This window comes from Trichosurus vulpecula, chromosome 5 (genome assembly GCF_011100635.1).
Source record: "Trichosurus vulpecula isolate mTriVul1 chromosome 5, mTriVul1.pri, whole genome shotgun sequence".
In the NCBI taxonomy this organism is placed as follows: Eukaryota; Metazoa; Chordata; class Mammalia; order Diprotodontia; family Phalangeridae; genus Trichosurus; species Trichosurus vulpecula.
This window is the reverse complement of record NC_050577.1, coordinates 23,257,275-23,269,837: the sequence shown is the minus strand read 5'-3', so window position 1 is coordinate 23,269,837 and position 12,563 is coordinate 23,257,275. Positions and strand designations below refer to the sequence as shown.

Genomic DNA, 12,563 nt, shown 5'->3' with positions numbered 1-12,563 from the left:
GTTCAAGGCATCTTGCCCTGGACAGTTACAAACAGAAGAATGCTCCTGATCAGTTTCACCCAGCCTTGTAGCTGCTGACCAAGGAAGGGGCATTTGGGGTTCACTCAGAAAGCAAAGCAAAGCATGCTTGTTATGCCAGGGCAGGCAAAGCATTATTTTAGGTTAAGCTCAGAGTGGGCCAAAAATGTCTTTCTCCTGATTGACCAATCCAGGTTTTAGTCCTTTGTCAGGGGATGGGGGGCTCAAAATGGTTCACATTAGTCAAGACTTAAGAAACTAATAGAGAAAATGTTAATGATGCTGCTTAAACACATTTAAAGTATGTCCTGCCTACATTTCCTCTCAGCCAGTGGTTAAACATTTACCAGTATCTCCCCAGGGCTATGCATGATCTTTGAGCTCTGGAGGTGGAACTGAATCATACCTTAGAATTCTATTTGGGGGAGACTGATGGAAAGGAAGTGGTAGCAATAACTGGGTGGCTGCAGCAGCAATGGGGTCATCCTCCACAGCCCTGCCGAGGACTTAACCAGCTGAGCTAGAAGGAATTGGTGGCATTGGGGTGATAGGAAATAGGAACCACAAAGAATAGAACGGTGCTATGGCAAAGAAGAGAGGGTTCTTTGAGGGGGGAATGATGAGGGTAGTCTCTGGGAACCCCCTTGAACCTGATGGGATACAGTCTCTGGGAGCCCCCTTGAACTCTCCTTGAATCTTCCCACTTGATCTGGCCTTGGTCTGAGGCTATAACCTTACATTATCATTAGGCCCAAATTTCTACCTAGCCTTGCCTTTATTGTCCAGCTCCTTCCCACCTTTGATACTATCAATATCCATGCTTTCAGCTACTTCCCACCCTTAATCCCATTCTCTTGGTTCCTGGAGTCTGACCTCATCCCAGTCCCATCAAGCTCCTCCTTAGAGTCCTCCTCAAGGCCCTCCCTAAACCCCTCCTCTAGTCACCCCAGACTACTCAAGACCACCCCTAATCCCTCCCACAATCTTTCTGTATATAATCTCCATCTTGCCTCCCCGAAGGCACTCAGATTCAACTGAATCTGGACCACCTGTGAAAACAAGCGTTGCAAATGGTAAGATTTCTTAAGACAACCCAATATGGCAAACCCTTAATAAACTTTGTCTTTTTCCTTGGCTAAAAAGAAAAAAAAGGAGAGAGGGTTCATGGAAGGCCCTGGGCCCACATAACATTCATCTCAGAGCAGAAGACTCAAGCTGAAGCCACTAGTTTTGCTCATCCGCTTCTAGGACTGAAGAGAGTTCCAAGAAGAGGTCTGCTCTTTCTCCAGCAGCCCTTCCTGGTTGTTGGCCATTAGCAGACACTGTAACATGCTTTGAATGCTTCTTTACTTGGTAACCTGAATTTTGCCTCAACTGTAAAGAGGCTGGGGAATAGCCAGAGATAGATATCTATTTAAATTAAGGCAGGGAGTAAAACATCTGTCGAAATGTTAGGAATTTTCCTAACTCAGGGCCCTGAGTGATTTTCATTTTGCTGCTAATTTTTCCTTTAATTTTAAAATCCATAAAACTGCAGGAAAGGGAACCACATGAACTGGAGAGGCCATTACCCTTCCCCTAGGCTAAAAAGTGAGCTAATTGTTGTACTAGCGTGTGGCTGATCACATCTCCAGAGAGGAGGAAAAGGAGTCAGCAGAGGCTATCCCTGGTCACCAGCAACAGCAGACACCTACATCCATTGGTGTTACATAGGGAATACTTTTCAAACCAGAGAGTACTAAGTATGAGCTGTGATAATAGCTTGTGTTAGAAATGATGCCCAAAAGATTCTTTAAGGGCCTGTTTGCAGTAATGCAAGAAACTCTAAATTCTCATTCATTCACTCATTTAGAAAATATTTATGAAAACATAGTGCAGAACACCATGCCCAGGATAGACCTAGTACTGAGAAAAAGGCATGAAAGCAGAAAAACACAGGGCATAAAGTACAATGTTTTGGCTGGCTGGAGCAAGTATATGGAAGAGAGTAATAATGAAGTAACACTGGTAAAGCTGGTGACAGATGACAGAGGGCCTTGAATGCCACAAGAAAATTTGAATTTTACTCAGTAGGCAACAGAAAACAACTGAAGATTTTTGAGAAATGACATAAGGATAATGAATCTTGCAGGGGTAGGAAAGATAGATTGGGAGAGATAGGAGGATGAAGGGCTGAATTCAGAGAAGGTTGTCCCTGATTGCTTTAGAGACTACAAAAATCAATCACCAAATATTTATGAAGTGCCTACTGTGGTAGGCTATGAGAATGCAAATACAAAGATGTTACCTGTTAGCCATCTCTGGCCATTGTCCTAACTTCTTAGTCTTTGGAACCTTAGATTCTACCCTGGGTCTCCCAGCTTTGATATGTAGGCTTTCACACCACCACTTTCCAGCCAGCCACACCCTGCCATCTCTGAGTTGTTTTCCCCAGTTAGAATGTAAGCTCCTTGAAGGTAGGGGCTGTCTTGTTGGCTTATATCTGTAGGAGCCAACACTGCTCAGTACAGTGCCTGGCACAGTGTTTAATAAACATTCTCTCTCTTTCTCCTCCTTTTCTCTCATACATATTCTGTCTCTGTCTATGTAGACACTGGATGTCAATACATCATATTACCTCTGGTTGTCCCCAAGGTGTACCTCCTGCTATAAACCTTTTTAAAACTCTATCTGCCTTATTATGGTAGCTAGTGGTAGAGTGGATAGAGTTTAGGGCCTGAAATCAGGAAGATTCATCTTCCTGAGTTCAAATATAGACTCAGAAACTTCCTAGCTATGTGACCCTGGGAAAGTCACTTCACCCGGTTTGGCTAAGTTTCCTCATCTGTAAAATGAGCTGGAGAAGGAAATGGCCAACCACTCCAGTATCTTTGCCAAGAAAACCCCAAATAGGGTCACAGAGAGTCAGACATAACTGAAATGACTGAACAACAATAACAAATGCCTTAGTCCTTCTTCAAGGTAGAGGATTAAGGAACTGGAAGTGTTGAGAATTGAGGGAGATGTTGTCCAGGAGCCCCAAGACTGGAGTTCCCAGACGGAGTCATTGAGGGGGAGTACCCCTCAAGGACCCAAGTACTGGAGAGGGTCAGGGCTGTCTGGAATGAATTCACAATCTCAAGCATTCTTTAAGTCAAGGTGGCAAAGATTTATTACACTTTACAGTGGGCAAGAGTTCTTAAGGAACCTGCAACCTTACAGGGGTGCAGGAAAAGCTTATATATGAGATTATGGGGTGACACATGTCAATTAGGTATTTTGTGGAGGGATTAGGACGTGGTTAAGGAGTGGTCAGTTCTCAAAGGAACATGCACTTTTTGTATCTACTGCACAGGTATCTTACCCAGAGTTCACTGGGAAATAGCTCAAGGTGGGGGGGGGGAGTGACATGGAGGTGTGGTTTTTGCCTTGAACCGTCACTAAGTCAACCAATGGTCAGGGTTGACTGGAGATATCCAGGTTGCTTCCATCAAATGTCTTGTTAGACAAGATGAATGTAAGGGAGTATACATTTGACTATGTCTAGGATACATATCAGTAAGGTCAGTCAGTAGTAAATATCATTATGGCCCAGTGCACAGCCAATTAGCACGTACACAGGGGGTCCAATAAATTCTATAGGTGCAGCTGGCCACAGTGTCAGGAGAGATAAGTGTTTTGCTAAGGCATGCTGCCCTTGAACTGGAGAGGAACTGCCCAAGAGTATTTTGAGGCTAGAGAGAGATGTGATTTTAGAACTGGATGTAGTTTTGGAATTGGGATCCAGGCACAGGCACCCAAGCAGAGGCTAAAGAGAAATGTTAGGGTCCAAGCACAAGCACCCAAGCACCCCATCAGAAGGAAAAAAAATAAAGAAAACTTGGTGATTTTGGCAACCCAATTAAGTGGTTTGGACAGAGACAGTACATTATATCATATTGGTTCATACAAACCAGAGTTAGCCCACAAATTAACAGTTGAACAAATCAAGCTAGCAAACTAGTATAGCTCTGTGTTGTAACACTTTGATTCCACCTTCCAGCTGCTGAGCCAAACTTTGCCAAACTGTTCTAATCGCAATCATTTAAGGATGAAACTGGAAAGATGAAGAAAAGAAAAATGCAAAAGAGATGCTGAGACTTCTATAACGCTCCCTTTTCTTGGACAATGGAGCCACATTTGGACTCAACATCGCGATCGCTTAAATAAAAAGTGATGCTTTAAAAAAAACCTCAGCACCATGTATCAGCAGAACACTCTTGGAACAAAGTAGTCAAGCAAGACTAACCAATGCACTGATCAAATTTAGTAGCATATGGATTAGCAAGCAGGAACATCATTGAAGGAAGAAAGAGCAGGGAGACTGTGCCATGTGCATTGAATGTAGAGGAGGGCTCTTCTAGAGGGGGCCACAGGGTACTGACAGGTCAATGATAGTAAACTGAATGTTTGAAAAAAATCTATTGACTTTTTTAATGGCAAACTGAGAAATATCCATTACAATTAACTTTACGTTCCTGCATTCCCATTTCCACATCTTTGTAAGAATAGTCTACATGCACATTGAGGGGATCCTTGACCGTTAGAGGAGGGAACAGTTGTCACAGAGGATATTCTACAGTAGGTCACATCTTTATAGTCATACAAATTTCCACCATACTTGATTGCTATTTGAAAAAAACACATACGATTCCCAAAAGCACAATGCTGACTTACAGGTTCACATGCAGTAAAACGTTTCTCTTGGTAATAAGGACTGAATCAGATTTCATTGGTATAGGGAACTTCCAGGTGAAGACACTTCCCCTACCAATGCATCAGCAACTTGTCTTCAACTTTTAGAGCATCGTCTAGAGTACTGAGAGGTTAAGTGACTTGCCCAGGGTCACAATGTCATCGTCAGAGTAAGATTTAAATCAATGTCTTTCTAATACTGACCCCTAATTCCAAGGCCAAGTCTTAATCCATTACACCAATTTATGGTGTAATGCTTATGGTCAATGATAGTATGCTTATATATGCATGCTTATCATGCATATGTAAAGTTACATAAGATTCTTTGAAGTGTACAATAACTAATCATTATGCTTCATGATCCTCTCATTAATAAAGTAGAAAAAGAATTCCTATTGTCCAGACTCTAATATGCAGCTGGATGGAAAGAGGGACAGCCCAAAGACATTGGAATTGAACTGGAGAGGGGTGGGCTGCATTGGCTTTGGAACAAAAGTCCATCTGTTTTTTAACATCAACATTCTTGCAGTGATTTTGTACGGCTGAAAGTCACGGAACACCACAATTAGTGCAAAATTAAAGTTGTGGATCACCCAGAGCATACACCAGTGGGCATGAGTGCACTGCAGCATATTATCAATGAAGAACTGTGCAGTGAATAAAATCAGTACAGTTAGGAAGAGAGAGAAGCTGTCTTGAAAGGGGGGAGAAACCTTTGCCAATCCCTAAATAGAGGTTCAAATGATATGAACAGGCAGTTTACAAAGGAAGTAGTACAAATAACCATGAATGTGATGGAATACTATTGTGCTACAAGAAATAAGTTTCTGAGAAACCTGGGAAAATGTGTATGAACTGATGCAGAGTGAAGTAAAACAGAACTAGAACAATTTATACAATAACATCGTAAAGACAAACAACTCTGAAAGACTTCAGAACTAAGATCAATGAAGTGGTCAACCATGATATCAGAGGCCCAGTGATAAATGCCAACCATCTCTTGAGAGAGGAACATGGCCAACGAGGGAATTACTTTTGCTGAACTATTTATGTTACAAAGGTTCTCCTCTCTCCCACTGGGAGAGAGAAGAAAAAAAATTTCATTAAATGAAAAATTAAATTTAAAAAGAAATGATAAGTATGAAAAATTCATATACATTTATATTTTTTAAAATGTAAAGGAAAACACTGAAATTAAAACTTTGCTTGGTGCAGTGACCCAATCATGACTCCAGAGCACTGTGAAAAATACCTTCATACTCTTAGCAGAGATGGTAGAAAATGGACAATGTGTTGATACATATAGGCGTAAGTGAAAGAAAAACAAGTGACATATCCTGTGTGTTGTACCACTATCCATACAACATCAAGAGCTCTAGAGGAAAGCCTTCAAGACGTTGGGTGAAACCCTTGTGGAGGATTTAAGGGAAGAGATGTTAAGTCTCTCACCTGAAGAGAAGGCACAAATGGGTTATGATGTGCACCCTTAGATGAAGTACCTTTATCAGTGAGATCACAGATTCAATGATGTACCAAGGAAGTATAGCTGTTTATTAGTGAGTGTGTTAATTTTAAAATAATTTACTAAATTCCAACTAACAAATGAACTTTTAAACCACTTTTTACACAAGTAACAATATCTTCCCACTTGCCAGTTCTTCTTGTCAATAGTATCAACCACTTATCATGGAAATCTGAGAGTTAAGGAGCAAGGTTATTATCCCCCAAAGGGGAGAGAAAGAAACATGAGCTTTTTTATTTCCTCCAATTTTTCCAGGGCTACAATGATGTTTAAAAATATTCTTAATTGGCTCATATTAATTTTGGACCTGATCATTGCTTAGGATGATTTTAAAAACTTAAAATACGTACAAGGGTGAGTTAATAACTAAGGTGAATTTAATAACCTCAGTTGTATTTTTCCAGAAACTTCAACAAAAATATTGCCACTTTATATTACAAGAAAACTCAGTACTCTGATTATTTAGATGCCAGAAAGAGCATACAGTAGCAGTGTAAATAATTTCTTTGAAAAATTACAGTTCACCATTGTTAGACACTCATTTGCAATCACTAGTTATCACTTCCCTTATAACTTTCAGAGTATCTTCTTTTAAATGCAACAAAACAGATAGGATGGGCCATGACTCCCCCCACCCCATTTTCAAGATCGCACATATTAGCATAATGTGGCCAGTCTTTGCTACTCTGGTCTTATCATATCATTCGCACCCTCTAGTAGAGGGTGGCCTTGAGGGGGAAAAAACCAAACTACTGATTTGGTTACTTGGTTTAAAATTTGGCAAATGATTGACTTAAAAAAATATTTTGCATATCACACATTTGCAAACATGTATAAGGGTTTTATTCATTATTTATTCATGATACTGTTACATTTTTTGGTGCCAAAAGGGTCACTGAGTGAAGGGTTTAAATGATCTTGAGGGAAGGTTCTCCTTATCTGTATTTTAATCCGTTTCACAAAGTGTCCTGCTTGTATTCATTTTACACATTTCTTTAAATTAAGGCAAACAGAGCAGCTTTCAACTAAGGAATAAATAGTTCTTCAGTAGAGGACTAAATCTGACTATTTTTACACAAAGAATTCATAAAAAGGGCCAAAGTAATTTAATATGGCAGAAGCATCTTAAATGAGATGACAACTATATGGAGGCAAACAGGGCATTTTGTGATTTTAGCAGTAAAAAAAGCAAAGCAATTCTCTGTAAAAGTAAAAAAGAAAGGGGCAGCTTGGTGGTGCAGTGAGTGGAGCACCAGCCCTGGTGTCAGGAGGACCCAAGTTCAAATCCGGCCTCAGACACTTGACAGACACACTTACTAGCCATGTGACCTTGGGCAAATCACTTAACCCCAATTGCCCTGCCCTCCCCACTCCAAAAAAAAAAAAAAAAAAAAGAAAGGAAAAGGAACACATGTAACGAGCACTTTTTTAATATATGCACCATTTGTCCAGTCTCACAAAGGGCCTCAAAATGTGGTATCTGAAGGTTTGGATGGACAACTGAGATGTTCAAAAACAAAGTGCCTTCCTGCAAACATTAATCAGTACAAAAATAGTTTTAGCACCCAGACATGCAAAGGTAAGAAGCTGGGATTAGTATGCCTGAAACTTCTAGAACAGTGGTGTCAAATTCAAATAAAAACGGGGCCACTAACCTTATTATATAAGGATTTTTGCAGGCTGCATATTTAGAAAACCACATGTTAATATTATCTACGTTCTACTGTATTTTTATTTTATAAAGTACGTCCCAATTACATTTCAACCTGGTTCAGGACAGCGTCTGACACCTCTGCTCTACAGTAGCCAGCATTGGCGATGCCAGATAGCACATAGGGTTTCCTGGTACCTCTCCATGCCCCATAGGAAACAGGTCATTATCCTGTGCATGCAAACACAGAAGCAGATATTCAAAGTATACAGAGAGGCAGACTGAGCACCCATTTTATTAGTCTTCCCAGTTACTCCATGGCATTCTGTATTAGTGTCAAGTAATAGTCTAGAAAAATTGGTATCATTACAACATATTTGCATAATCATATACCGAGCTGAATATTTATTCTTTTGTCAATGGTATGTTTTACTTAGCTCAAGCATGTTTTAATGTTTTTTTCAAATTCACAACTTTTCAGTGTGAAGGAACATCCTTTCCTCCCCCAAGTACTCCCTTTTGGAGGAGGCTATGAAGTTTCTCTTCTTCTCATGCACCTTCAGTATTTATGTTCAGGGGCAGAGGTACAGTAAACCAAATGCTTTTTCTGTAACTAAATTGATCTTGAAAGACCTCCTGAAAGATGACTTTTCTTTAATGCTTCAGGGACTTCTAAACAATATCTTTGGAATATAGAATATATCTTCAAAGTTTAAAAAAAAATGAGGTGTCATTTAAAAGGAAACATTTTTGAAAAAATAACCTAATTGGCTTAAGTTGGTCCAACATGGCTGTATTCATCAATTGATCAATGAAAATATCCTCTAATTTACTGGTATTGTAGTTAGGTTCTAAAATCCCAGCTATTGAAAATCTATTACTAGGGAAATGATGCAAGTGTTGACTTGGAAAGGAGCCGTTCACCATGAGCATATTGACCAAATGCTAAACAGCAGCCTCTGCCATTAATGAGGCTGACTACTACAGAAAGTTTCAGAATGTGGAAATTTTCCATCCTTAGGGAAGCAAGTAAACCACCCACTATTCCTCATAGTTCCTTGGTATACAAAATCAAGGAAGCTGAAGTAAACTTAACCAGTTTTGTCTTAAGAAAATTTGGATGAAAACATGGGAATTATCAGTATGATTAGTAATCCTACTGAGTCAAACATAAAAATACTAGCAGATCTTATCTTTTGTTAACAAATAGAAATTTAAACATAAGAGAATGCAATGAATTATTTAAATCTGAATGCAGAGAATAAATACTTTATTAACTGATTACAGTTTAAAAGACTGATCATTAAAACCATCATGGTAATAGGGAAAACATAAAGGGCAGTATTAAGGCTGGGCCATAGAGAAACAAATATGGAGATAGTTTTTCTTTTCATTTGGATAACCTCTGCATTTTTCTTTGTTATATATTTAGGCAGGGGGCTGTCTTCTTCTGCTAGTTCATTAAATCAAACTCGGCCAACATTTCTCTAGGCCATCTACTTGGGAGAGGACACTGCCCCACAACTTTCAAGAGGCCTAGTGGCCCAGATGAGATCCAGTAGCTTGGTGAGCACATTCCACACGTGGCAGTAAAAAGATTTTGAATTCATTCATGTTGGTGGACACAAGAGTGAACAAATGATCACCATCTGTCTTCCAAGAAAACTAACAGGTTAATTCATTTACCATCTTAACAGCCCTAACTCTAAAACAGACAGGGATTTCCAAGTCAATCCGGTGCCCATGTTGCATATTGCTTACCACCCATCCCCAAACCCTCCCATTAAAAAAAAAAACCCAAAATGGTGTTTAGAATAAGATCAAATGGACAGATTGCAGTTTTAGAAATTATTTTGAGTGTTCAAAATCTCAAAATTACTTCATTATGCAAAGTGGCAATGCAAACAGCAGTCCGACATAGTGTAGTTTAATTTTCCATTTGTACAGTTCCCTTTTTGTAAGATTGGGAAACAAAAAAGACATCAATTTTATCCTTCTGAAAAAAATGTTTCAGCTCCCTAATTCCACTTTTGAAGGAAAAGGCAGAGGCAAGTTTACATTATCTCAGAAAACTGAATAAATGGCTTTATTTGGTATCTTCAAGATGCTTCACCTTCTGTTGGAGACGGTGTTGTAGGAGAAACCATATCAGGTTTTCGTGAAATTCTGTCCAATTCTGCCTGAACATCTGTCAAGACAGGTTTCTGGCCTAGAGAAAAACGAAAAATACAAAGGTAAGTTTACAAGAAAAAGTACTTCATTTACATTAATGCTCATGATAAAAATCTAATCATCAACTAAACTTAAAATTATGTCTTACATAATAAGTTATGCAAAGTATTCAGTTAAAAAAGGTCCTATGTACCAAATGCCTACTGAACTTGAAACTGCCTACAAGGAAGCAATCACTAAAATAACACTCAAATTTTCAGGGTTCATTATTTCATATGACTTGTCAGTGACAATTAGAATAAATTCAATATAGCAGTATCCCAAAATTATATTACTAGTTTCTAAGTAATACCAAATAATCTGTGAATGGGTCATCTACAAAGAGGATTTACTATATAATCTTTGAAGCCTTTGTCTGTTACCTAAGGGTCATCCAAACTGGCTTTTTGTAGAGAGGCAAAGAACAAACCTGTTAAAAACTGGCCTATGGCTCTGCTGAAGCTAAACATGATGAGTCCACCTTCTCCCTTTCAAACCTGCCCCACCCCCCCATCAATCCATCAATGATTTGTGATTTCATCAGTGTCTCAGATGTCATTCAGTAACTCCTCTACAAAAGAGTAGTCCGACCTTAGAATTAACTAAGGGTCACCCAGCCAGTGACAAAGTGACAAAGGCCAAATTTAACATTGGTGTCCCTTAGTTCACATTATCCCCCATCTGTGCAGTTTCTCTCTGGGATCTATATTCAATGTACGAAAATCTGAAGATCAAAAACTTTAGTGTTTTACAAAAATATGTTTCCAATCCCCTTTCCACATGTCCAAAGAATGTGACTGTCTTCATTTACAAACTAATCATTAAGCACCATGAGGAGTGGTGCTGCTTTTGTGAAGGGGGATAACCCTGGCATCCCCAACGAAAGACAAGAGAAAATGTGTTTAGTACCAGTAACAAGATGGCAGCAGGACTCTACTTAAAGACACTCCTGATTACTATTTGTGGGCCTGGTCTCTACTTCGATTAGTTTAAATTCCACTATGAGTTAAGGGCTACAACGTATAAGGTTCTGTATCAGGCATCTGGGATAGAAAGGCAGCAGCTCCTACCCTCAAAAAGCTTACATTGTAGCGGGAGATACAACACACATGGGAATATGTAAATGCTGTTTGGTCATTTAGTCGTGCCCAACTCTTCATGACCTGCTGGACCACAGCACACCAGGCCCTTCTATCCACCATTTCTCGAATATATCCAAGCTCATGTTTGCTGTTTCCATGACACTATCTTTCCATTTCATCCTCTGTCATCTCCTCTTTTTGCTTTCAATCTTTCTCACCCTCAGCGTCTTTTCCAATAAGTCCTGTCTTCTCCTTATGCAGCCAAAGTATTTAAACTTCAGCTTCAGCATTTGACCTTCCAGTGAACAGCCTGAATTAATTTCTTTAAGTATTAACTGATTTGATCTCCTTGCTGTCCAAGGCACTCTAAAAAGCTTTCTCCAGCACTACGATTTGACAGTGTCAGTTCTGTGGGCTCAACTTTCCTCATAGTCCAACTCTCACAGCCATACATTGCTACTAGAAAATTCACAGCTTTGACGACACAGACCTTTTGTTAACAAGGTGAATACTCTGCCTTACCGTATACTGTCCAGATTTGCCATAGCTTTCCTTCCAAGGAGCAAGGGTCTTTTAATTTCATGGCTGCAGTTGCCACATACAGTGCCCAAGAATACAAAATCTAACACTGCTTCCATTTCTTCTCCTTCTATTGCCCAGAAGTGATGGAACCAATTGTCAAAATGTTAGTTTTATGTTACACTTCAAGCCAGTTTTTATACTGTTCTCTTTCACCCACATCAAGAGGCTTCTTAATTCTTCACTTTTTGCCATCAAAGTGGTATCATCTACAGATCTGAAATTGTTGATATTTCTCCTGACAACCTTAACTCCGGTTTTTGACTTGTCTAGCCTGGCATTTCACATGATGAAACATAAAAGTTAAACAAATAATGTGGCAATATACAATCTTGTCATATTTCTTTTCCAATCTCAAACCAATTAATTGTTTCATGTTCAATTACAACTGTTGCTTCTTGGCCCTCATGTAGGTTCCTCAGGAGACAAGTAAAATGATCTGGTATTCCCATTTCTTTGAGGACTTGCCACATTTTGTTGTGATCCATACAACCAAAGGCTACAGTGTAGTCAATGAAGCACTAGATGTTTTTCTGGAACTCCCTTGCTTTCTCTATAATCCAGTGAATGGCGGCAATTTAGTCTCTAGTTCTTCTGCCTCTTTGAAAACCAGCTTGTCTCCAATTGATAAATGGTCAAAGAATATGAACAGGCAATTTTTAGATGAAGAGATTGAAGCTATGTATAGTCATATAAAAATGCTATAAATTACTACTGACCAGAGAAATGCAAATTAAAACAACTCTGAGGTACCACCTCACACCAATCAGGTTGGCTAACATGACAG

At 39.3% G+C, this 12,563-nt stretch overlaps 1 protein-coding gene across 1 annotated transcript in view; it reads right to left on the bottom strand.

Annotated features, from left to right (window-relative positions):
• Window positions 1-7,667: 7,667 nt before the first annotated feature.
• The window catches only part of DYNC1LI1 (dynein cytoplasmic 1 light intermediate chain 1), a 52,317-nt gene continuing 47,421 nt past the window's right edge, over window positions 7,668-12,563 (bottom strand). The window contains exon 13 of the mRNA XM_036759723.1: window positions 7,668-10,113. Within this exon, the coding sequence (XP_036615618.1) occupies window positions 10,004-10,113 (110 nt within the window). The 3' untranslated portion in view covers window positions 7,668-10,003. The remainder of the gene's footprint in view (window positions 10,114-12,563) is intronic.